Source organism: Lepisosteus oculatus, chromosome 1 (assembly GCF_040954835.1).
Source record: "Lepisosteus oculatus isolate fLepOcu1 chromosome 1, fLepOcu1.hap2, whole genome shotgun sequence".
NCBI lineage: Eukaryota > Metazoa > Chordata > Actinopteri > Semionotiformes > Lepisosteidae > Lepisosteus > Lepisosteus oculatus.
In genome coordinates, this window is record NC_090696.1 from 59,925,118 (window position 1) to 59,951,307 (window position 26,190).

The 26,190-nt window shown below is 39.6% G+C and overlaps 1 protein-coding gene across 1 annotated transcript in view; it reads left to right on the top strand.

Annotated features, from left to right (window-relative positions):
• The first annotated feature begins 2,763 nt into the window (after window positions 1-2,763).
• The window catches only part of manba (mannosidase, beta A, lysosomal), a 43,686-nt gene continuing 20,259 nt past the window's right edge, over window positions 2,764-26,190 (top strand). The window contains exons 1-8 of the mRNA XM_006629849.3: window positions 2,764-3,144; window positions 11,890-11,984; window positions 12,885-12,990; window positions 13,195-13,365; window positions 15,862-15,985; window positions 18,408-18,577; window positions 20,022-20,132; window positions 25,802-25,953. Coding sequence (XP_006629912.3) covers window positions 2,917-3,144; window positions 11,890-11,984; window positions 12,885-12,990; window positions 13,195-13,365; window positions 15,862-15,985; window positions 18,408-18,577; window positions 20,022-20,132; window positions 25,802-25,953 — 1,157 coding nt within the window. The 5' untranslated portion in view covers window positions 2,764-2,916. The remainder of the gene's footprint in view (window positions 3,145-11,889; window positions 11,985-12,884; window positions 12,991-13,194; window positions 13,366-15,861; window positions 15,986-18,407; window positions 18,578-20,021; window positions 20,133-25,801; window positions 25,954-26,190) is intronic.

Consider the following 26,190-nt stretch of genomic DNA (forward strand, 5'->3'; position numbering starts at 1 on the left):
GTCTCAATATCCTCACTTATTTGCAGAAACCAGCAGGACACTAAATAGACTAGATCTTTGTTTTTTTTAGGTAACTTTAATACTATACTGACGGGGGAAAGTACATATTGCTACACTAATTCTATTTTCCAATTTCTTTTTAGCGATGTACTATGTTCAAAATTCCTCCATTGTACAGTGTGCCGCCTTACGTTTGTGTGCTTATGTTCCTATGTTTGATGCAGTGTATGTACACTATATATTTAGACATTCGTAGACTCACATAGTCCTCTGTAGACATGCATTGTAGTATTATCTTGCCAGTGTGTAATAGGCACCAGAACAGTAGAGGATGGTGCTCTCTGACAGCTGCTGTTTCCAGTCTGTTGCACTAGCTTCTATTATCAGTGTTACACCTTTCTTGAGCTTCCTTCCTTGCTGGTGAACAGCTCTCATCTTCAGCTGTTTTACTGCTTAAAAGCTATTTTAATGTTTGATCCTGAGGGGATTGAAAACGCAAGTAATGCACTTAGGTTGATTTGGGTTCTGCGTTGGCTACGGTTCAAAATTTTTTAAAGAATTTGCATACAAGTATCTTTACAAAGGTACTTGTTTCTACTGGAGTACCTTCAAATTCATATGGTAAGAATTGTGGAATTTTAATTGAATAGCAGCAGCAGAATTCTGAAGGGGCCTGGAATTTTAATAGTTGGAAATACTGTACTTCTGCCCATGTGTTTTGCTACACCACACTAAAGTAATGGTACAGCTGTGCATACTTTCACTTTCATAAACGGCAACTGTGCAGATATAAAATGGCATTTCAAAATTTCTTGTAGAGGTGCTTCAATTTTCATTTTTACAAAATCAAGACAAACGTTGGCAGTAACTAGGTATTAAAATGGAGCTATCCGGAACTATTCCGGAATACTGAGAATTATCCTGCAGCATCAAATGTCTGACAGATGTCTAATAGCTTCTTTTCAGCTCTCCATGTGAGACACTTAGTGAAATTAGTTCATATTGCAGAAACTAGTCCTCATTTGCTAAAAAGGGCTCTCCTAGTCCAGCATACTCCAGTTCAACTTGGAGAAGTTCTGGTACTTTTTTGATGTATTAAGATGACAAGGTCCTGTGTTCCATGCATTTATTCATAAATTAATTTCAAAGATAACTTGATGTTTCACAGATATAAAAGGTTACATCCTGGGAACATCCTGATGCCTTGTGCCAAAATGCAGCAATTAGAACAAGCTGGTGACTTATCTGAAAGCAAGAGGGAATGTTTTGGGAGTATTTCCCCTCATCAGAGTTTTGGGGTACTCTCTGACGGCAGGCGGAGCGACGCGCCGGTTGGGGTATTCTCGGTTGCATTTAATGGCAACGTCAGCTCAAAGATTTGGTTCAAACCACCAAATGGAGACGGGCGTGCCGACAAGCGGACCCTGCTGATGCGGGATTAACGTTAGTATGAGAGAGAGTTTTGGGTTGTTCCCTGCTAAATTTGTCCCAGGTTCTTCTCAAATCAGCTTCAATCAAACTTTATATGTGACATCCTATTGTGAAGATGAGTATCAATCTCTTATCACAAAAGAAAATGCAATCAACAAGAAATGAACTGGAAGTTTGTTTTGGTTCCATTAGTATGCTGAACTAATTTACTCATAATCAATACTTTATTGCCATAACAACCACTTGCATGGAATTTGGTTTGATGGGCTCATAGAATTAAAGACATGCAATACAAAAACACAATATAATAGCCAATAATAACATCCACCTAACATACTCACAAAACATTCTAAATACACATCAGTAATAAAATAAATGACAATGGAGCCTGATAGAATACCAATGGGCCATGCATAAATGTCAGAGTTTATGCACTTTGGTAGGTGCTGCTGGGGCTCATTAAGCTTTTCATATGGAGAGGTATTGGCTGGTAATTCAAATCCAGTGTCTCCCATTCTCTAGTTACAGGTTGTTAAGCATTTATCAATACGCTTGGAGACAAACCGTAGTGGTTACAGAAGATATGATCCTCTGTGCAGATCCTAATTTTTCCTGAATGTTGTCAGCACAAATGTAGTAAATGTCCGTTAAAATCACCCTATATATCATACTTGCATCCTGCATATTGGAGCTGTTGTCTGCTATTAGTCCGTTTCAACTGACTAATTTAATTAAAAAAAAGATCTATTACCAATACAGAAAAGTGTTTTCACAATATAAATATTACTGTATCAGTGCATGTGTATATTTGTTTTTTATATTATGTACAATACCAATTGCATTAGACTAATATCGGCTATCTTTAACTGAAGGGCTGACTAATGCATTGAACTGGATGTAATATTACAATTTGTGATTTATGCACACAATTCTGGATATCTTTTGAAGAAAGTGGGGATGAAGTGGCTAAATTACACTTCAGGCTTTTACTATGTAGACTTCTAAAAAAAACTCCCTCTTCATGACTAAATCATTTCTGACTTCTCTACCTTCTCTGCTGTGCTTGAGGTCTACTGGCGCTTAATGGCTGCCGCGCGTCATCCAACGGCTCTGGCAGCTGTATTTTAGTCATAGAAGAAGAGGGTCTTCGCTTTGATGTAAAGAGCTTTCAGATTCTTATGTGTGTGTATACATATAGTTATTAATCCCATTTATACTGTCTGAAATAAATAATTCGAGAAATATGAAAACAAGGGCTTCTGAAATGCACACGTTGCCGAACAGCAATGGAGAAATGTTTAAGTCACATGACGCATCACCTGATTTATTGTGCAAAAAAAAACAGGAAGTTGCTAGTGAAAAGTTTTGACATCGGTTAACAGCAACAACAAAAAAAGTTGCATGACCTTTCTTGGTGTGAAACGTTACGTGATAAAATGAACGAGAAGCCTGTTTCTTAGCTTTTCGTTGTTACTGCCCGCCGAGATGAAATCCTTTATTAGGAAACGAGTGGCGGCTTATCTGATTGCTGGGTTGTTGTGCATGCTGCTGGGGAGCACCAAAGTATCTGGAGCCGTTCCGAACAAACTGGTTGTCGAAACACTTAGACTAAACGGAAACTGGACACTGAAAAATAAGAACGGGTCATTGACACTCACCGCGGCTGTGCCTGGCTGCGTGCATTCAGCACTGCTGAAGCAAGGTCTCATTCAGGTAGGCTAATCCTTACCCATTTAAGACCCGGGACAAAACCCTGGTGCGAAGAACAAAGCCTGTACATAGTCAGCAGCATATTCTTAGCAAAGACAACAGCACTGTAACCCCAAACGGCTAATGCAAAAGTTACATAAATATCCAGGAGTAAAGATAAATTGGCTAGTAAAAATGTCCTAACCTGCACACTACGCATGCGCAGGACTTGCAACACGTCAGGTTTCGTGTGCCTTGAAGAAACAGACTGGAAATGTATCCTCGCCTTTCATAATTACTGATGATTATTGTTCTATACGTGATTTTTTATGTTTATCTTGAACCTTCTAAATCTAAAAGAAAATCATTGTTATACAGACTAAAGTTAATCCTTACGGGCTACTTTTTATCTCTGAATTATGAGAAAACCATTTATTATGCATCTCTGTTAATGTCACACCAACCCTTAGCCTATCTCTCAAGAATTGGGAATGCGTGAGAGTGCTCTCTGGACATCTGTTTGCCTGCCCTCTTCATAACCAAGAGGGCTTTTCGGATTTTTATATAAATACAATTTTGATGCAAATTATGACGATCCAGCTAGTAAAAATGACTAATTATAGCTACGCGTCATGTTTTGCCACTGGAATAATTAGGTGAAGTAGCAAAAATGCTTTGTTAAAGCGTGAAACGTTTTTCAGAATCGCAGCATGTGATGCAGTTGAACTGAACTAGTCTTGTGCAGGGATAGTTTGCACATCTAGTGGGTTATGTAAATAGAAATGTGTTGGATACATTTTTTGCTATTACATTTTTTATCCACTTCTAAGAGATACAAGGACAGAGACGTTTTTACATTTGATTACACCCCTTTGTAGCTCAGACATGATCAGAATCTCAATTTGCTGTATTGCGTTTACAGAAAATTGTAATGGCTTAGCCTACTAATTTGAGATATTTTGGGCTTGTTGAATACCGGTTTTCTGCATATGTGCTGGGATGATGTGCAGTATCTTCTGGACAAAGACATGTATCATGTTTTGGCTTTTGATACCTGAGATGTGATTACCGCTGCAGTGTATGAATCTTTTGAGGCTACCACTCCAAATAATAAATTATTATAATAATAATAATAATAATAATAATAATAATAATAATAATAATAATAATAAACTTTATTTTATATAGTGCCTTTAAAGGTGGCTTCTCAAAGAGCTTTACAGGATGACAATAACAATAAATAAGAAGAATACAACGATAAAACACAATTACAATATATAGAGGAGACCGTGGACGGTGGTACTAAGAAGAGCAGAGGGGTGAAGAATGGAACCAGTTAAGTAAAGGCTTTTCTGAAGAAAGAGGGTTTTGAGTCTGGATTTGAAGGAGTTTAGAGAAGGTGACTCTGGTATCCTTGGGGAGAGAGTTCCAGAGCTTGGGGGCATAACAGGAGAAGGCCCTGTCGCCCATACAATGTAGACGGGCTTGGGGGACAGTAAGGAGAGCAGAATTAGAAGAGCGAAGGTTGCAAGGTGGGGAGTAGGGAGATAATAGTTCAGACAATTACTGAGGTGCCAAGCCATGCAGAGCCTTATAGGTGAGCATGAGGATTTTAAAGTCTACACATAATTTGGCTGGAAGCCAGTGCAAGGACTCCATGATAGGAGTAATGTGAACACTTGCACTAGTCCTGGCTGCTGAATTTTGCACATACTGCAGTTTGTTCAGAGTAGATTTAGATACCCCAGCGAGTAGAGCATTACAGTAGTCAATTCGAGAGAACACAAATGTGTTGATCAGCTTTTCAGCCACAGTTAATGATAGCATAGAGCGTAGTCTTGCGATATTTCTAAGGTGAAAAAAAGAAGTTTTGACAGTATGCTGCACATGTGGGTCGAATGTTAAGCCAGAATCAAATTTAACCCCAAGGTTTTTCAATTTTGATTGAAGCTTAAGTACAGAGCCATCTACAGATAGGGTTACAGGACTGGCTTTACGAAGTTGATGGGGTGTGCCAATAAGCATGACTTCAGTCTTGTTGTAGTTAAGATGAAGGAAGTTTTGAGTCATCCAAATTTTTATGTCAGAGATGCAATTAGACAGAATAGAGACAGCCACATCAGTGTCAGGTCTGGTATGGATGTATATTTGAGTATCGTCAGCATACAAATGAAATTGAGGCCATGTGATCTTAAAAGCTGACCAAGTGGGAACATGTAAATGCTGAAGAGCAAGGGGCCCAGTATTGAGCCCTGAGGAACACCAGACTTAACAAGACCAATTTCAGACCTGTACCCATTGAGAGAGACAAAGTGACAGCGATCAGTGAGGGAAGATTTGAACCATTTGAGGGCAGTGTCAGAAACTCCAAACACAGTCTCAAGACGCGAAAGTAAGATGTTATGGTCAACGGTGTCAAAAGCAGAACTGAGATCAAGAAGGATGAGTATAGAAAAAGAACCAGAATCAGAAGCTATTAGAAGATCGTTGGTGACTTTGACCAGGGCAGTTTCTGTGCTGTGAAGTTGATGGAAGCCAGATTGGAGGGGTTCAAAAATGTTGTTTGTCATGAGGTGGTTATGTAACTGAAGTGTGACAGCACGTTCTAGAATTTTAGAAAGAAAGGGTAAGTTGGAGATGGGGCGAAAATTGTTAAGATTGTTGAGAGCCATGTTAGGCTTTTTTGGCACAGGGGTAATGGCAGCAGTTTTGAGGACCGTTGGTACAATGCCAGTGCTCATGGATTCATGTATGATATTGAGGACAATGGGACAGAGAGAAGAGAAACAGGACTGAAATAAAGTGGTGGGAATGGGATCTAAAATAGATGTGGTGGGTTTCATGCATGTTGAGGGATGCTGTGTCAGGAAGAGAGAAGCTGGAGAGAAGGGAACCAGAGAAGTTGGATGAGGGGGGAGGAGATAGGGAAATGATATGCGTAGTGGAGAGAATGTGATGCCGGATGTTGTCAATCTTAGAACTAAAGAAATCTAAGAATGTGTTGCAAAGTTATGATGAGGCAGGTAATGTGGTGGGGCAGTTTGGCTTGAGCCATCTGTTGATGGTGGAGAAAAGATGTCTGGGGTTGTTTTGGTGGTTTTCAATGATGTGAGAAAAGTAGGTGGATCTAGCAGACTCTATAGTAACCTTATATTCAGATAAGTAATCTGATAATGTAAGCCTGATAATGTACATTTAGGCCGGAAAGACGCCACCTACGCTCACGTTTGCGAGAGGCTGCCTTCATGGATCGCAGATGGTCATTGTACCAGGGGGCAGGGCGAGAGAAGGAGATGGTTCGAGTTTTTAAAGGAGCAAAGGTGTTGAGGGTAGATAAAAGAGCACTGTCAAGTAACTGTATTTTGTCCTCTAGAGGGTCAGAGGAAGAGTAACAAGATAAGGAGGACAGAACAGAATTTGCAATCCTTGGGTGATAATTGATCGCCAGTTGTGGAAATGTACAGAGCGTGAGGGGGAAGTGTTAGAAACAGGTAATTCCAGATTGAAGAGAATGGCTACGTGGTCAGAGAGGCCTAGATCAAGGGGAGAGCAGTGGGAGACAAAAGAGTCATGTGTAATAAATAAATCTAAGGTGTGTCCTTTGTTATGTGTAGGGGTACAAACAAACTGAGTAAGGTCAAAGCATCCCAAAAGAGAAAGGAAGTCTTTAGCCAGACTGGAAGAGGTTGAATCGATGTGTATATTAAAGTCCTCTAGAATGAGGATCCTTTTAAACTTGAGGCATAAGAATGAGAGAAAATCTGCAAACTCACCTAAGAATTAAATTTTAAATTAAATTAAATTAAATTATTGCCATGTGTACAAGGCATGGACCGTCCTGCTTTAAAGTTGTTTACTAATATAATAATAATTGCTTACACTTATATAGCACTTTTCTGGACACTCCACTCAAAGGACTTTACAGGTAATGGAGACTCCCCTCCACCACCACCAATGAATAGCCCCCACCTGGATGATGTGGTGGCAGCCATAGTGTGCCAGTAAACTCACCACACATCAGCTATCAGTGGGGAGAAGAATAGAGCGATGAAGGCAGTTCATAGATGGGGATTATTGGTAAAGGCCATGATTGGTGAAGGCCAATGGGAAATTTGGCCAGGACGCTGGCATAATATCCCTACTCTTTTCGAAACGCCCAGGGATTTTTAATGATCACAGAGAGTCAGGACCTCAGTTTTATCTCTCATCCAAAGCACAGTGCCTGTCTTACAGTATTGGGTCCCCATCACTATACTGGGGCATTAGGACGCACACAGACCACAGGGTGAGCGCCCCCTAATAGTCCCACTAATTCCTCTTCCAGCAGCAACCTTAGCTTTCCCAGGTCTCTTATCCAGGTACTGGCCAGGCTCACACCTGCTTAGCTTTTGTGGGTTAATATTATAGTGCTCCAGGTTAGAAGTTAGATGCACATGGTGTGTCGTTGTTTCCCTAGGCATTTTGTTCCAGTATCATCCCTGAGTCTGAACCATTGTGAAAGGAATGGGGTGGACATCCACTGCAGATATGTAACTCAAAACATCAGGTCCCATTTCTCCAACTTAAATACCACAATCTTTGAAATAGAGCCTTAACATTTGTTGCTGGCATTTCAGGGGTGCTTACAATGTTTGCAAACCTTAATGTAAATAGTCCCCTTAATGCATTTTTATAGTGTTATTGTTGAAATTCTGGTTAGGTAGCTCAATAATGATGGTTGATGCAAAAGATGTTTTGCATTAACTGATATTAATGTAACTGTTTGTTTTTGGCAGACCCAAATGAAATTTTATTTAAAGAGCGCCAAACCTCTAACTGTTGTCATCCTCTTCCTGAGAGCTTATTGGCTTATTGAGACATCGTTGGGTATTTAGCACTAACTAAACTCTGTTGACTTTAGCTAGGGGATGTCTTGAGCTGTCCTCTGTACATTTGTAGGTCAGTTCATAGTCAGGGCTTTGTAAATTAAAGATGATTTCATCAGCTTGTCAGGTTTCTACCAAAAGCTAGCCTTAAAGTTTGAATGTAAAAAGTCTATCTGAGAATGTCTGTTTAAAGGCTGGCTATACTGAGAATCTGACAGGGAGTCTGATTAAACTGTCGGCATGCTGGGAAAGGCAGAGAGGAAAACCTTTTGTTTCCCTGGTTTTATTGTTGCCTAAGGGATTTTTGGCAAGTCAGCTTGTTCTGTGTAGTTGTATTGTCATTCCAACCCATCACCGCTCACTGGACTGCAAAGACCAGAACTTAACACACTGTACTGTCTTTTTAAACCACAAGATGATCTACTTTCCTTCCCAGCAGTGATAGGTGCCTAACCTGCCTGCTTTACGTTCTGTAACATAGACAGTTTTCAGGGTATCTTAAATCCCTGTGTAGCTGCAGAAACAGCCACGTCATCCATTCCAGGAAAGCATCCTGTTAAAATTGTTACGCCCTGGCAGAAATTTAAAACGTGCAAGTATTGATTAGCAGAACGAAGCAGATCGTTTGGAATATAATGAAAATGGGTACATTCTCAAATACATCTAATGGGTCCAGCTGTTTTTACTTTGTTGCTGTAATTTGTTTGTTTGTTTTTCACAGTTGTTATTAATTTTACAGACTTTTATGACATGTGCTGTGGCATTTGTTTGCAGTGATCACAAAAGCTCTTCAATCATGTGTATCTGCGACTCATTTGGAGCCATAGAATAGACTGCAGCCCTCATACCACAAACCTGGAGGCCACGGTGATCAACCATGCCTTCCTCTGGAATATGTCACTTGTCAGTGACAGCCACCCTCCTGTGTTCACACTGGGAACCCCATAGTGCCTAACAGTTAGTAACAACAAGAGGAGTGATGAAGTCAGTGTGACTGACAACGCTAAAAGCTCACAGGCACACAGAATATTATCCTCTATCCCAAATAGAGGATATTTTCCAATGCTTAACAGTGCTGCTCAAATTCGGCACCACTGCTTGGTGCATCCAGTGGTGGATTAAGATGATCAGAGGCCCCTAGGCTACACATTGTGTACCCCCCCTTCCCCATCCCATTACAAGAAAAAAACCGAGAAAAAATCTTGTAATAATTCAGTGATGCATTCAGAATAAGAGCCTGCTACCACCGATTCAAACAGAATGTAATGCGTCACACACAGGATTCAAACAGAATGTAACGCGTCACACACAGGATTCAAACAGAATGTAACGCGTCACACGCAGGGAACACACACATACACGGGGAGCCCAAATACACACACACTACAATAGCCTGTAAGGTAAGTACAGCAATGCAACCAATAAATCAGATTCACAGTCAATCTGTGAGCTGACAACAGAAATCATGCGCATGCTTACTTTGAAACGGACGATACACAACAACAAGATCAGCACAGCAAAGACCAATGACCACCTTGTTTGAGCGCATTATTTCAAGAACAGCTGGACACTCCAAACTTGTGCAAGTCCATTGTAGCCAATAGACTCAAATCGGTCAATACACTGCATCGACGATTAGCTATTTTTCTATATGGGCTTTCAAGAAGGGATCAAACTCGCTGATAACTTCGAGGACACCCATGAAGTTCCCGTTGTCGGGGCGCCCAAACGTTTCGCTGTGTCCCCTTAAAAGGCAGCCCTCGCTCTGCTAAAACCTTCAACACTGCAACCACCCTTTTCAAGACGTTAGTCCAATACTCATATTCATTGTCAAACTGTCTTTTTAGTTCTGAATCTATTAGACCATTATCAGCACAGCGCAAAACGTAGGCAACCATAGCCTTTCGATGGCTCTCCTACACTTCATGTTAAGCCAAGCATGCGGCTGCATTTTTCAAGTTACTATAGCCAGTAGTGTGAAGCTAGATACATTAAGCAACACGGACTTCAAAATCCTTCTACTTACTTACAAGGCCCTTGTTCTGACCAAACTATCCTATTCTCTTCCCCACATGTCCGGACGGTGCCTGGCTGGGCACCATCTGCGTTGGATGCTGCATCACCGCCATGGATCCAAGAGGGGCATGGTGGATATAGCTATCATTTAGGAGGATTTTGCTGGTCTGCAGAGATCTGCATGGAGTACTGACATACAGAAGACATGATGGATGGATTAATACACTCATTCGTTTATTTCCCTTTTTAAAATTATATAATGTTAGCATGCCCAAAGGGATTGGGCAGCCAGTTGACCTTGGACCCCTAGAGGGTTTTTTCACCTTACTAAGGAGTTTCTGGTTCCTCTCCTCTGTTGTATTCTGGTCTTCTGTTCTGTATTCACAAAATGTATCATCAACTGCATTGTTAAGCGCCTTGGGGCAACCTTGTTGTGAAAAGCGCTATATAAAAATAAATTGAATTGAATTGAATGACTATAGCCTACGGTCAGTCTGTACTGATTATCGCTATCCCCAAATAATTTACATGCGAAACAAAACACTGCACCTTTCGAACGGGAATACAGCAGCCATTCTCTTGACGCACACTCACCATTTCCGAGTTTTCTTTTGACCTCTTTTGGTGTTTTTGTCTTTCCGATGCTGTAACATCCACGTCTTGGCTTTGGCACGATTTTGGGCCAGATTTAGCCCAGTATGCCCGCATCTGTTAATCTATTTTACCCCAGCATGCTGGGTCTGAGCTTTAGGAAGTGGGAGCTTCTGTTGCGGTCTCTGTTAGCTCCACGGCAGCATGTGCAACAGCCATTGCAGCGGCTCGGACATGGCTTGTTGGTCTTGTGGAGATGGTGGTGGCGTTTCAGATGGCTCTGCCTCTTGACTCATGTTCCTTTGATCCCGTTGTGGGAGCTGGCTCGTCCTCATGATCGTCCTCCGCCTAGGCTAGCTGACCTTGGTTATTGTAGCACTGGCAGCAACTGGCAGCTACGTTAGCCGTAAACTCAGGATCAGGGTATGGCTCAGCAAACTTGAAATAACCAGTCAATCTGAAAGGGCCAGTCAGTTAAAAGAACAGTGTGAGCAGGATCTACTTAAAAAGATGCCCATCTTTTTAAGAAGATCCTGCTCACACTGCTCTTTTAACCACTGTGCTTTTCGTTTTTGTGCCCCACTATCATATGTTCTGTTGCACATTTTGAGGTTAGCTACCATAAACTTGCACCAGAGATCACCCGATGAATCTGCCAAAAGAAATTTGAACTGCGAACCCGTTGCATCTAACCAATCATTGGTTCACAAACTATTCAGCGTTTTTATGGACCAATGGGGGCCCACAGGTCCATTTAAAACAAATACCCCAGCCAATCAGGGGCCCCTGATCAAGCCCACAGATCCATTTAAAAAAATACTCTGGCCAATCAGGGGCCCGTGATCAATCCCGGACCCCTAGCCTACAGTCTATGCTAGCCTGTTCGTTAATCTGCCACTGGGTGCATCCTAGTTGCTTGTTTAAATATGTAGTTTTAGACTTAAAGCGACTTATTAAATATTCAATATTCTATTCAATTCAATTCAAGACCCTCAGGGAAATCTGTTTTATGGTCCAACACAACACAATAATACAACAAAAACAAACATCACCAACAAAGAATTCAGTACAGTGGTGTTTGAGGAGATGAGAGGAACTTATTTTACCTTTTAAAAAGGAGATTGCAGGTGGATATCCTGATTTCATGAGTCTATTACCATTATATTATTATGCAAAGGCGACTTCCAGATAGGAGTAGTGTAAAATTAATATTGGAGGGGGTGAGCCACACACTCCATAATGGTCTTAGTCTTCTTTACCTTTATCGGACTGTTTTCTTTTGTTTACTTCCCTGTAGGATCCATACTACAGGTTCAATGATCTGGAATACAGATGGATTGCCTTGGACAACTGGACTTATTCTAGAACCTTTTCACTCTCGTCTGAATTGAGGTAGCATCGTGTTCTAACTGATGTCACTGCAATCTTCCTGCCTCGACTATTGGAGCTGGAAATAGTCCTGTCCTAATGTTAACTGTTTTGGACACTTGGGATGGGCGTGTTTAAGATTTTTTTGTTTTGTTTTTTCAAGTAGTTAAGAAATTTCTGAGTTAAAAATCTGATATATTCTTCATGCCTGAAATCTTTCTAACCTGACATTTACAGTACCACCATATTTGTTGGATTGTCCTTCTCCTTTTTGAATTCCAAAATGTATTATTCCACTACCTTATACTGTATTTGGCGCATATGATTTCCTTTAGTTTTGCTGTTAATTTGTAATAAGTAAGCAATGGGTCTAATTAACTCATTCAGCTCTCAGCTTGAACAAAAAACAGAAGAAAGGAGTTATTGGTTACTGATAATATAAAACAAATTTTGAATCCCATAACTACTGTCATGTGTTTTATGTTCATTGTTTTGAAGTTGTGTAGTTTCTTGCTGTGAGAGGGACAGTCTGTCTATGCATGTACTTTGGGTTTTGGTTAAATTGAATTAATTAGGAACCTGTGGTCATTGTTAGTGACACCAACTTAGTTGACCAAGCTAAGAAGCATGTTATTTTTATTTTTTCTGCGATTGTGCCATGTCATCACAATGGGTTTTGAAGTATTGCTTAGAACATCCAAAACATTAATGAGCAGGTAGCTCAGGAAAAAACCTCAAGGACACCTCCTATTCCCATGCTGGACTGTTGGAATTAATGTGGAGTTTGTGTCCATTATTCCAAAGAGTGACCCAAATTAAACATAATTATTAATTAATATTTTCTTTCACAGAAATGTGTTCCTATGCTTAAAACGTAACCTGAATTTAAGAATGTTTTTTTTCTACTAATAAAAATACCAACAGGAAAAGAAAAAAGTTCAACCTGGTGTGTGAAGGCTTGGACACTGTGTCCACAATTTCTATCAATGGAGTCGCCATTGGGAAGACCGACAACATGTTTCGCAGATATGTAAGTAGGCGTAAGCAGGTTTTTCCCGGTCTTTGTTTTTAAGCTACCAGCTCTTTTTCAGTTTAGTGTCGGGCAGGTGCAGCCTCTATAAAATTAGATGTTTTCTGTTTGCGTACACAATATTCCGTTGGTGACCAAGCAGTCTTGGTGGGCTCACTGGCCCTCTTATGTTTGTAACTGTTTTCATGTTCTTATGTTTTCTAGACCTTCGACGTCACTGGGCTGCTGAAGGAGAACAATGTCATTGAGGTTAGCTTCCTGTCAGCTGTTGCGTATGCCGCACAGCAGAGCGCAGCTCATACCTCTTACAAAGTCCCGCCCGACTGCCCCCCCGCAGTGCAGAAAGGGGAGTGCCATGCCAACTTCATCAGAAAGGTATGATCAGTGTGTGTGGTTTCTGCTCGGTAAAGAAACAGGAACAAAATGGGTTGAAATACAAATTCCACTTAACCTATGTAGACCATTTTTCCGTATCTTTTTGTAAAGCACACTTACTTTGGTTTAACAGTGCTTATGCTTCTGCCCTTTGCACCCTTGGTACTTAACATGATGAATTTCTCCCTGAGCTCTGGTCTGGTGCAAACAACTTTTAAAAATCCTGCAGTCATACCAGTGCCTAAAACATGTATTATGTTTTTGGATAATTATCCCATATCTAACTGGTCTACTTGTGAAGCGGTGCAGATAAAAGTTTTGATCCCTTTCAGTCTAGCTTTAGATAATTACATAGCACTGAATGTTCTCCCCTTGTTTGCGCTGGTTTCCGGTAGGTTAATTGAGTTCTGTAAGAATTGGCTCTGGTGTGAGAGTGTATTTGTGTCCATGTGTGCTTTACTGTCCTGTCCAGTTTACATTTCTCAATGTTTGCCAAGATAGGCTCCAGCTCCCCCGTGACCTTGAATTGGATAAAGCGATTAGGAAAGTGGATGGATGGATGGATGAATGAAACTGTTTTTGTTAAAGTTGCTAAAGGTCTTCTCATTGCAACTGATTCAGGTGTCTTCATTTTCTTAATTTCAGTGCTGCTTTCAATACTGTGAATCTGGACATTTTACATTGACTTTTTAACCTGCTGGACAGATGGACTCTTTGGCGCTGCCCTTAAATGGTTTAAATATTGCCTTGCTAGGTGCTGAAAGTTTATTTCTCACGGTAGTGTTAGTTTGGAGGCTGGGTTGGTTATACCTGCTGTTCCACAGGGCTCATTTTTTTTAGCCTGTACTTTTTAGGATGTGTTAGGTCGTGTTTAAACTTTGCATTTATTTTACAATATGTTTACAGTTTGGCAGGCAGGATCCTAGTGAGCTCATAAGCAAGCAAACACATCACTCCTGTCCTGGAGGCCTTGCACTGAGGTTTTAAGCAGAAGGTTAAAATCCTTCTGCTGTTTGAGGCTCTACATGGCTTCCCAGTATGTAGCTGATAGGCTATCTAGTTATCCCTTTTGCATGACCTGTGCACAGATTATTTTGATTTACTGTAACTTTTACCATTTTTACTATACCTCAATGCCCTGGAACACAATTCCAAAAGAAATTGTGGACAAATCACAGACATTTAGGCCTAGCCTAAAAACTTTAATTATTATTTATATTTAATTATTAACTTCTTTAATGTGTTTTTATGTAATGTGCTTTAATGTTTTTTAAGTTGCTTTGAGGTGATTGCTTTTAAAGGTGGTTAATAAAATAGTTTAATGTACAACATTTTTCCATCTAATCTGAAAGAAATATATTATAAGTGATTGGCCTACTTTAATTATACGTCTTAAGCAACATATATGATAACCGTTGATGTTCCAGTGGAATTCTAGGAGTCTTTAAGTGATATTGCCTTCGACAGATTGCTTAGTTGTACAAAGCTGTAAGTTGCACAAGGAGACAAGGCAATGTATTGGCTGCTTTCGGTATTCAGTGATGTAAGAAAGATGTAAAGCATTAAAAATGTGAATGAATAAGCCAACAGAACTGTAATTGTGGATAAGTAGTCTAAGGACATTATAACTTTCATTTAAAAAAAATGCAAGTTGCTAAGAATGTTGAGAGAGTGACAACTGTAGGCCTATTTTTAGTTCTTCGAGTCCCAGTATTGGTACGAAAAATGTCCAGTTGATTCTTCCAATTGCTGTCTGTTTAAAACAAAACTTTTCTTGAAAGATGACGAAATATAAGATACTTTGTTTCATGGCCAGGCAGTTCATGTTCAGAAGGCAAGTTATAGTTATTTAAATTATTACATTTCCTTCATTTTGTTCTTCCTATTTAACACTTTGTTTCTAGGGGAATGACAGGGCAGTGTGTCATTAACATGGTCTTCTGAAAGAGCTTTCTTTAAAAAAAAAAACAATTATTCAAGCAAAACTACACCCTGTGTTATCAAAAAAAATAAAAATAAGTTGCAGTACCAGGGACCACACCTTCTTTCTTGATACTTGTATTGAAACTTTGCAAATGATACGGAGGCATAATGTATATTCACTTCTATTTTTGGTTTAAATAGCATTATTATGTACTGTATTTTTTCAGCTATAAGAGAGTATATAGCTATAGCTAGCAGTAGCAAAGCAAACATTATTGGTTTGGACTGTGTGCATGTCATTTTGGGTTAATCTTAATGATAAAAGAAAATTACATTGCTAGCCACACAAAATGGGGGCGATTGATTATTGCTTGTGAAGAATTTCTGACAAAGTGTCTTGGCTATAATACTCAAAGTAAATACGTCCTTTTCCCATAGACATTGCAGAGAAATGTTCGTGGGTTTGGCTTCAAGAAATTTGTTTGAGCAAAAGAAAACTCCCCTCCCCCCTACTAGAGCCCAGTGAATCTATTTATACAGTACACCTTTAAGCAAACTTGATATTTTTTATAGGCGCAGTGCTCCTTCAGCTGGGACTGGGGCCCTTCTTTCCCAACACAAGGAATCTGGAGAGCCATAAAAGTTGAAGCCTATGATGTGTTCCAGTTGACGTATCTCACTACCACTCCAGTCTATGGTATGTTGAAGCATATCAAGTGGCACATACCAATGAAGATAGGGTCTGGAATGTGTTATTAGTAAGCAGAGTTGCACAATACAGTTTGTTGGTTTTCATTTTCAACAGGAGAATTTAGCACGCACAATAGATGTGCAGCCAAAAAATGTTTTTAATTAGAAAATGCAATCTGAAAAGGGGAAAAAAAAATATTTTGCCTTTTAAAAATACATTATCATGGTTCCGTTTCATAACAGCTTCTCTCTGCCCAGAGTAACAATGCCTTGTGCTCGTATTTACTTCTATTTACAGAAAGAAGCACTCTTATTTAGTGATCAATGTGTACAGAGCTTTGCCAAAGTATTCAGACTTTTCCTATGGTCTCCCATTTTGTCCAACTACAAAATGATGCATAACATTTGTTTAAAGTTCATATTTTATTCTAAACCTGAATGGTCACAGTGAAGGTCTTCTAAAGTTACTGTAAAAGGTCGCAAAAACTAAAGAACAAAAATAAAGTGTGTTGATTGCATAAGTATTCACTTTCTTTATATATTGTAACGCTTACGGCCGTGTGTAAGAGCCGGCGTACCAGAGCGGGTGACGTCACCGCCCTTCCCTGTGATAGCAGGACCACAGCTACTGGGCTGTGGAGAGATCTCTCTTTGGCTCACGGGGCTAGGTCGCTGCAGAGAGACGCGGAAGTCCCGGGTTCGAGCCACCTATACTTTGGGCCGACCAGATGCGGCAAGGGCGCCCGCCTGAGCCCCCGTTGCATTACAATATGATGGGAGCACCTTTGGCAGGAGTTCCAACCACAAGGGAGTCTTAGTGCAACTTTTGCCCATTTGTCTTGGCAGATTTATGCAAACTCTCTCTGGTTGTTTGGGGATCACGTATGGACACCAGTTTTTCAAGGCTTTCCACAGATTCTCTGTAAGATCAATGTCAGGACTTTGACTGGACTGCTGAAAGTTTTCACCCCAGTTCTGTCTGAGGAAGGTTTACCTCTAAGATACTCCACCTGTTTTCTCATTAGTCTCAACAAGCTTCACAGTCCCTGCTGATGAAAAGTAGGATATCATAATACTGCAACCTCCATGCTTGAAACTAATGATGGTGTTCACTAAATGATGTACTATCCTGAATTTGTGTCAGATGTAATACTTTACATTTAGTCCAAAAACACCCAGTTTTGACTACAATACTTTTTGAAAAATATAAGCGACTGGGATATTGTTGACCCTTGGGCATTTTTGCCCATCTCAAAGATGCCCTGAGCTTCGTAAAATCTTTCAAAGTCACCATTGCAAGTCAAGTTTCAATGGTCTCACATTGGTCGTCCTAACCAGTTTCTTCCTCTCCTGGTTGGTCAAGTTGGAGGGACAGCCTGGATGGCTGAATCTCGGACAATAATAATTCCTTACACTAATATAGCGCTCTCCTGGACACTCCACTCAAAGCCCTTACAGGTAATAGGGAATCCCTTCCACTACCATGGACGTGGAGCATCCACGTTGATGATGCGACAGCAGCCATAGTGCTCCAGTACGCTCACGCTATTAGTGGGGAGGAGAACAGAGTGATGAAGCCAATTGATGGGGATTATTAGGAGGTCATGACTGGTAAAGGCCAATGGGAAATTTGGCCAGGACACTAGGGTTACACCCCAACTCTTTTCGAGAAATGCCCAGGGATTTTTAACGATCGCAGAGAGTCAGGACCTCAGTTTTACGTCTCATCCGAAAGACAGTGCCTTTTTACAGTATAGTGTCCCCGTCACTATACTGGGGCATTAGGACCCACATGGGCCGCAGGGTGAGCGCCCGCTGCTGGCCCCACTAACACCTCTTCCAGCAGCAACCTTAGTTTTTCCCTGGAGGTCTCGCATCCAAGTACTGGCCCAGGCTCACACCTGCTTAGCTTCAGTGAGTTGCCAATGGTGAGTTGCAGGGTGATACGGCAACTGAGTAAAATAAAAATTCATTACCTGACAGAGGGACATTCCAGGGCACAGGTGTATTTATTCTGAAATTGTTTGAACCACTATTATTGTGAACAGATAGAACCTCTTCAAATAATTGTGTGGCTCATTAGCATAATTCTGTTTGAATACTTATGCAATTGTGACTTTTCTGTTTTCCATTCACGTTGATTGACTATATACTTATTTTTGTTTTTGCTGTGAACGTGAGGAGTAGTTTGTGCATATATCAGACATTACTTACTTCTTCAAGCTGCCATAACTACAGTTTTTGAAAAGTGAAAACTTTGCATGGGTCTGATTACTTTGACAAGTGCAGATTACATCAAAAGAATGAAGCTTTTTAATTAATTGCATTTGGTTTGGATCCTGCTGTAGTATTTATTTTTTTCCAATTACATTTGATTTACTCACTATGGGAAAGTAAGTGTTATGCTTTATTTCCTGGTTCATTTGCAGACCCCAGTATCAATCAGTGGAGTGTTGAAGTGGAGCTTTTCTTTGATGTGGCTGAAATGGCTGTTGGTCATGTGACTCTCCTCATTCCTCAATTAGAGACGCAAAAGACTTTTGAAGCCACTCTTCAACCTGGACTAAGCAGAAGCACATTTCTTCTTCCCATCAACAAGGTGAAAATTCACAGTAGTGGCTGGAGAATGTTCTCGCTCCCAATAATCATGATGTGTTTAGACCCCTTCTTTTTTCTGAAAAATATCCCTGACCACCACTATTTATTAAAACATTAAAACATACATTTAGAATAAATGAATTATTTGCTTTTCTGGTCCTAGAGCAATCATGTGTTCTAATTTTGGAAGCACCACAGCTCTCAGTTAGTCAGTTAAATGAGTGAAAAACTTACCTAATTGGGCCTTTTTAATGAAGCTTTGCTTTTAAACAGCTGTAGCTGCTGAAAAATCCATTAAGGCTTCAGTTAAATTCTGAGAGCTCAGTTGTAATGGAAACCTGTGAAGGCCCTTCTTTTTTTGTAACTATTGCATTTACTGTACGTAGGTTTAATGTGGGGTGGTATACATTTATATTAAGTAATGTGCTGTGTATCCATGGAATCAAAGTAGTTCTCAGATTTAAGTAAATAATTCCTAATAATTAGATTATCCCTTGTAACTAGTCCAAAATCTTCACATTAACAAAAAAAGATTTCACAGATGAACAGAAACTAGTATATTCTAATAGTATATTGTACTGTTGATACTTTTTTTTATATCTTAGTAATTATACTTTTGATCAGAAGGGTGGGTAAACGCATTGAAAGGCATGCTGGGGTTTTTATGTGTTCCACTTCTTCAGGGTCAAAGTTCTGAGTCAGTGATCATTCATTGAAAAATGAGACATTTTTTACTTTTTTAAATGTAAACATCTGAGAGTATGGCGACCACAGTGGCACAGTGGGTTAGCATTACTGCCTCTCAGCGCTGAAGCCCTGGGTTTAATACTGGACCTGGAAAGCTGTCTGTGTGGAGTTTGTATGTTTCTCCTGTGTTCACATGGGTTTCCCCTGTTTGCTTCCCCACAGTTCAAAAAACAATTTAACCTGGAAGGTTAATTGGCTTCTGGGAAAATTGGCCGTGGAGTGAGATAGTTTGATGGTGTCCCATCCAGGGTGTATCCCACCTTGCACCCATTGCTTGCTGGGATAGACTCTGGCTCCCCCACAACCCTGAATTGGGTGCAGCAGTTCGAAGATGAATGGATGTGAGAGTCTTTCAACTAATCTGTTGCCACAATTCCCTGCTTGTGCTAGAATATCATTACAGTCAGTGTACTGCATTCCTTCACAACACAAGCCCTTTTTTAATAAAGTATTATTTCTAAAAAATGCCCGTAGTTTCTTAGGTTCTTATATTCAAAGTATTTTCATTCACTTGATAATTAAAACAAAGGTAATTCCCACCTTCTGTGTATGTGCTGTGGTGGTGGATATTGTGATTTGAGTCGGCTGACCTTTCTTCTTTCTCTCCCATGCCAGCAAGAAACTGGGGTAATATCTTTGTCAAATAGATGTCTCTGTCCTATGCCTAATAGCTCTCTGTTTTCTTGCTTGTTTTTAAGAGTATGCCTGTGGAGCCCTGGTGGCCTAATGGACAGGGGAACCAGTCCAGGTACAAGCTTGGTGTTATGGTGAAAACAGCCGGAGGACACACCCTTGAAGCTCAAACTATGGTTAGTATGTTCACTTCTATAAAGTAGGATTTTATAGATGAGATAAACTATAACAAGAATAAAGCAATGAGGTCACTAAGGACAAGTGCTGTACTTACTCTTTATGCAAGACACCCTGTGGTGTTTCACAGTAAAAACAATGACCGTACACATAACAAGGGCACAAGGACCATAAACTCGTCAATGAACCCAGCTCAAAAATAAGATAAATATAGATGATACTGAAACCGATCCAAATATGTCAGCATTCCTAATATAGTTTGGGATGGAGACCCAGAGGCAACATACCTAAAAACTAAAACTTCTTGCTCTTCTGCACTTTAGCCTACTTGAGAAAACCACCAGGAGTTCAGCATTCTCTGATCTGAAATTATGGCAAAGATACACTGTGCTGACAGGTCCTGCAAGCACAAAGGTGCAAGAGCTATGAAGGGCATTGGAAACTGAAAGCAGAAATGTAATGAAAGGATGTGATTGTACTGTATTTGCAAAAAATATTTCAAATAGAAAGAGGTAAAATTTGGGATCTAAGTGGGAAGAAGCTAACAGGTTAGATTCTGGACAGATTTTTTAAGCATGTTTGCAATTTCGAAATTAATTTTCTGCAGAGCTATTTTTTCCATCTAAAAATTAATACAATCCCTCAGAGAATACGTTCATCCAGGATGTATGGTAGACTGCTTCTAATAGCACCTCTGTACAAGAAACTTACAAAACATTAAAGGCTTTTAGTGATAAAAATGTATATTTGTTGACAATCTGTGCACATCCCTCTTGACAGTCCAGGAGATGATCAAAACAGAAACCTGAGTTATTCTGGGTTGCTTTTAAAGACTGAAATAACTGAAACTGCAGCATGCCAGGGAAATATCAGTTCTTTATCATTAACTAGTAGTCAGATTGGAAGTATGTTGTGATTATTTATAGAATACCTTGATAGCAAACAAGTGGGCAAAACAAGAATGTTACTTCATAGGCCTACGCAGATGTAAATTTCTGCATTCAAAACCACAGTACTAAACAGATTTTCATATCCTCTCATTTTAAAATCTCTCATTCAAATTACAATTTATAAAATTACAATTTTTAAATTGAGTAAAATAAAGTTGAGCCTTTTCCTATAATAGCTTTACAGAATGAACATATCTATAGTGCCCCAGAGCCATAATCCTTACATTGTTTTCATGCATTCCTTGATATAGATGGAAACATCTGAAAATAACTTGTTGAACGTAATATATTCTACAAAGAGTGGTTCATACTGTATGTTTGTGGTTTTAGTAGCATAGCGGAGATCTACTGTTCTTTGGTGATTCATAATTGATGTTTTACTTCATTTTTCTGTTTACAAAAAAATAAAACAAAACTGTCCTAATTTACAGATCTTTCAATTACATAGGCAGAGGTTAACCTTTTATTATTCATTATTTAGACAGGAGACTGAGCAGTTACTCAGTAAAGGAATGTGTGATGCATCATGTTTTCAACAGATCATGTTTCCTTGTTTGGTTTACAGTCATATCTCTTAACTACATGTGCATTCAACCTCATGGTAGTGCTGGAACCAGCCCCAGTACTATTGAAGCTTTTACTAAAAAGCAAAAAAAAAAAGACGTAATGAACTTAATGTATCAAGACTTGTGTTTTGACATGCCAGTACAGGATGATGTAATCCCAGGCAAGACACTTCTAAAAAGATGAGAATGTATATTCACCTGAAGCTATAATTCAAAATGGGAAATAGGCATAGAAAGCATGTCCTTTCTTCAGTTTAAGAGACAAAAGCATGCATTTATACATATATAGATACATACTTTATTTTAGTATTAATATAATGGAAAAATATCAGGGCAGAATTATTCAAACAGCTTGATAAGAGTTGGATAGACTAAAGTACAAAAACTACAAGAAATTATCACCATTGCTAATATATTGTTGTTGTCAATTAATAACCATGGGGTGTTGCAACGGGCCAAAATTGTGTGATCTGAATCTCTGATATTGTGATGCACTTTAGAGTTAAAAAAAGCGGTAGCTGAAGATCATGTGGTAGAGTATGTTTGTAATAGGGGCCTGTCACAGGATGACACTAATGTAATCACAGAAGAATTGCTTCTGTGCCTTTAGATAAGCTAGATGAAAAGTGCCAGTTTTCTCCTGCTGCGGGCTAGAAGTGTTGAAGAAAAATACTGGTTCATGCCCTGAATTTTTCATGTGCAGTGCTTATAAATAAAGAAATGGCATAGTTAATATTTACAGTTCTCTGCATGTGTATACTAAGCATTGTTACACGTGACAGAAATGGAGACAGTCATCCTGTAACAAAAAACAGTGGCTGTACAGGGTTTCGCTATTCAATGAAATACTTTCATACTTGCAAATCCAAAAATTCCTAAAAATTGCTTGTGTTACTACCTTTCCAAGTAAAATGTTAAAGATTATCCAAGTATAAAGAAACAGCCAGTTCTTTTTTTATTGTAGTAGGTCTTATTTTGTTTGTTGATACATCATAGTCCACAGATCCCACATCTAAATCAAGATGAATTTGCCAGTCATTATGAACTTATTTTACAGAATCACAGGCATAGTTTAATAAATTATGTATAGTCTGTATGGTCACATTGCTGATACTGTGTTAAGTCTGTATTACTGTACTGAGTGCCCAATAATGAAAGAGGGAATCTATAAACAGCACTTAAGGTTCTGTATGATGGGGCGATGCCAATATCTATGTTCTGAATGTTTTCCTTTGGCTTGTTTTAAACAGGCACATACTGTATAGCTTAAAATGGAAAGAACCCTATTAGGAACTTCATTGCAAGACAACAGTTTGGGATTTTTCCTTAATTCAAATTGCATGTAATGATGCACTATTGATCCACAGCCATGAACACTGAAGTTGATAATATTTCTGTATTTTAGTAGTCAGCTTGCCATCTAAACTTTATCTTAAGATGAACTATCATGTACTGAATTAGCCAAGCCAATAGCATTGCTTAAAATAGAAGCATGGATCAAAATGTGTATAAGCATAATATGAACAAATGTTTCACAGCACACCGCTAGCTGTGTTATTGGGGCAGAGGGGTGGCACTGTGGCTAAGGATCTGCGCCTGTGGCTGGAAGGTTGCCAGTTCAAATTCTGCAGCTGGCAGAGGAATCCTTCTCCGTAAGGCCCCAGCTCCAGGGGCATCGTATAAATGGCTGACCCTATGCTCTGACCCCAAGCTTCTCTCCCTGTCTGTGTGTCTCATTGAGATCAAGCTGGTGTATGCGAAAAAAACAAATTCCTAATGCAAGAAATTGTAAATGGTTAATAAAACGATCTCATCTTATCTTATACATAACCCGACAGACTTCCTTCAGGTTTCATTGGTTCCTCACTCTGACATTGTTGGGGAATGTCATTGTCTTAACTGTTCTGTTTGGTCTGAAATTCTGCCAACCAATACTTTATCTTTTAATAATTCTTACAGTTCAGGTTCTGGGTGGTGTTACTTAATGAAAGCTCCAAAAACTAAAGCTTTTCTGAGCTCCACTGTGAGTCAGAATGTGTCAGCAGTGAATCAGGAATTTTGTGGAGGCCTAGTTAAGGGGGAAAGAGATTAAAACAAAAAAGTGTTCATAGAGAACCAATGAAATGCCCCGATGCCTCAGTAGTTTTGATGGTTGAAATGCAACTCTAGGCTGTCTGTTAATCTCCCATGATTACCCTTGAAATTACAACTTCTTGTTTTGTAGTGTCAGCTCTAATTCACAGTAAGCACGTCTCTTAAAAACTGTCCAGAAGGGCCTGAGGCAAATCTTACTATTAAAACAAAGATGACATCATTTCAGCTGCGAGTTAAGTGGTTTTACATCAATTTTAAATCTCTCTGTTTGGAGTGCCTGCAAAAAAGCAACACACACCTATCTTCAGTTGACAGTTTTCCTATCATGCAGTCGCATCTCCTCACAGTGCTGATTAGCTGTCCACAGTACATTTATGGCCTAATTCTATACCATGATACATTTTCTTAAAATTCAAACTTTAATTCAGGCCACTTATTGAGGTGAACTTTTCTGGATTAATTGACATTCCCATTGCTCTAAATCAGGAGTGTCCATTTTCTGGCATTCACTATGCCCACAAATTCTCTTACTTAAAAAAAGACTTTTGCTCTTTTTAGAGCTGAAAAGAAAACATAGTTAGCTCTACATTGACTTGAGTGCATGTTTTATTTAATAAACTGTTACAAATGGGGGGTTACGAAAATGGTGAAAATCAGGATTTGACCAAGTGGTTTAGTCAATAAGTGAAATAATTATTCATAACCCCCAACTTGTAAGTGCTTCCTAGCAATATACCCGAGCAGCTGGTGTAATTAGAAGCATGTGAATTCTTTGTTCTCTGGCACAGCTTTGTCGAGAGGAGTAACAACCCAGGCACACTTGGTTAAACAAATATTTATTACAATGATAAAACACAAACTACACTACACACAACAAACAACACACAAGTTACTTTATGAACATTATTTACAAACAAGGGTTTTTAGAGGCATAACATTCTGGTCATCCAGTAAACCCCAGACTGCAAGTAAACATTAAACTCTTAATATGCCCATGGAGGCCACATAAGAGATGAGCTGCCTTCTAACTAAATACAATGCAACCTGCAGTTAAATCTCTCTCTGCACCCCTGATGCCACAAAATAAATGTGAGCCTATATCCCTAGCCATAAAAAATGCACCCTAAGCAGGAAAGACATTTCTAACTGTCCAAGGACAGTTTACCAAGGCAACCCAAGTTCCCTAAGAACACAGAGTACTTTTCTCCAGTCAGATTTGATTTGGATGATCATGAAGTAGGGGCTCTTGCCTGGTGCAAACTTCAATCCTGCTTCTTGTTTCTTCCTTTTCTTTTGTCTGTGCTCTTAATGTGATCTTATATTGTGTGTGTCTGTACTGCTCCTTGACAATCATTAACCCATAAACCTTCCTAGGTATACTAAGGTAAACTTTCCAATTGTTTCTGCTCAAGGAACCCCCCCTCTCCAATCCTCAGCAAACATCCTCTCTGCTTTGAAGTTAGAAGTGTTTACTCTTCCAAGTGTCACAAACTTCCTCTAAAATCTAAGAGACACTTCTCAGTCGCCTAAAGCTGTAACAAAACTTTAAAGACATTTGGTAACTGTTAGCATCCCTTTTAGCTGATAAATGGTTCAATGGCATTAAAGGAGAGGTACCAAACACAGTGACTCTTTGGGTGCTGGATTTGAAGCCCCTGAAATATTTGCCTTTTATGCACCTTGTTAAAAATCTGTCAGTGTTAATTTTAAAAGCATTCAAACAGTGCATTAGAGTGCATTAGTGCCAAGAACAAATATGCTGCTTCAGTTAACAACCTCCTTTCTGCTCTTTCATTCTTCCCTCCAGTAACTTTTAGAGATGACAGCAATGCTCTTGTGAACCAAATATGTGATGATGTTTGCAGTGGAGAGAACATACTGAAGGCATGATCCAAAGTACGACGATGTTTCAGAACTGCATTACGCTTCATTGCATATAGAAATGCCTATGAAATGTGTGGTCATGTACACACTGTACAGAGTTACTATAGTACATTGCTTTATCTGTGCAATGTGATGTGGTGTGATGTTACCAGCCCAAACTATTTCTTCCAACAGGTGTCTTTTCGCACTGTGGAGCTGGTGCAGGAGCCAGTTGCCGGATCCCCTGGCCTGAGCTTTTATTTCAAGATCAACGGGCGGCCTGTGTTCCTCAAGGGCTCCAACTGGATTCCCGCTGATGCTTTTCAGGACAGGGTCACTCCCGACGTGTGAGCTGTTCCACTCGATTCAGTTTCAATTTGATCTGGTTGTCACCACACTCGTTCTTTTTAAGAGAGGACAGAATCCATGTTTTCTTTCAGTCTAGGTCAAGGTTATCTCTGTATGCATGTGGGCCTAGACCACGTGTTTCTAATGTTTTTATGCTTCTATTGTTTGCTGTTTTATCACTTCTGTGTTTGACTTTGTGTTGATTTAAAGCCACTTGTCCTTCATTGCCCTTCAGA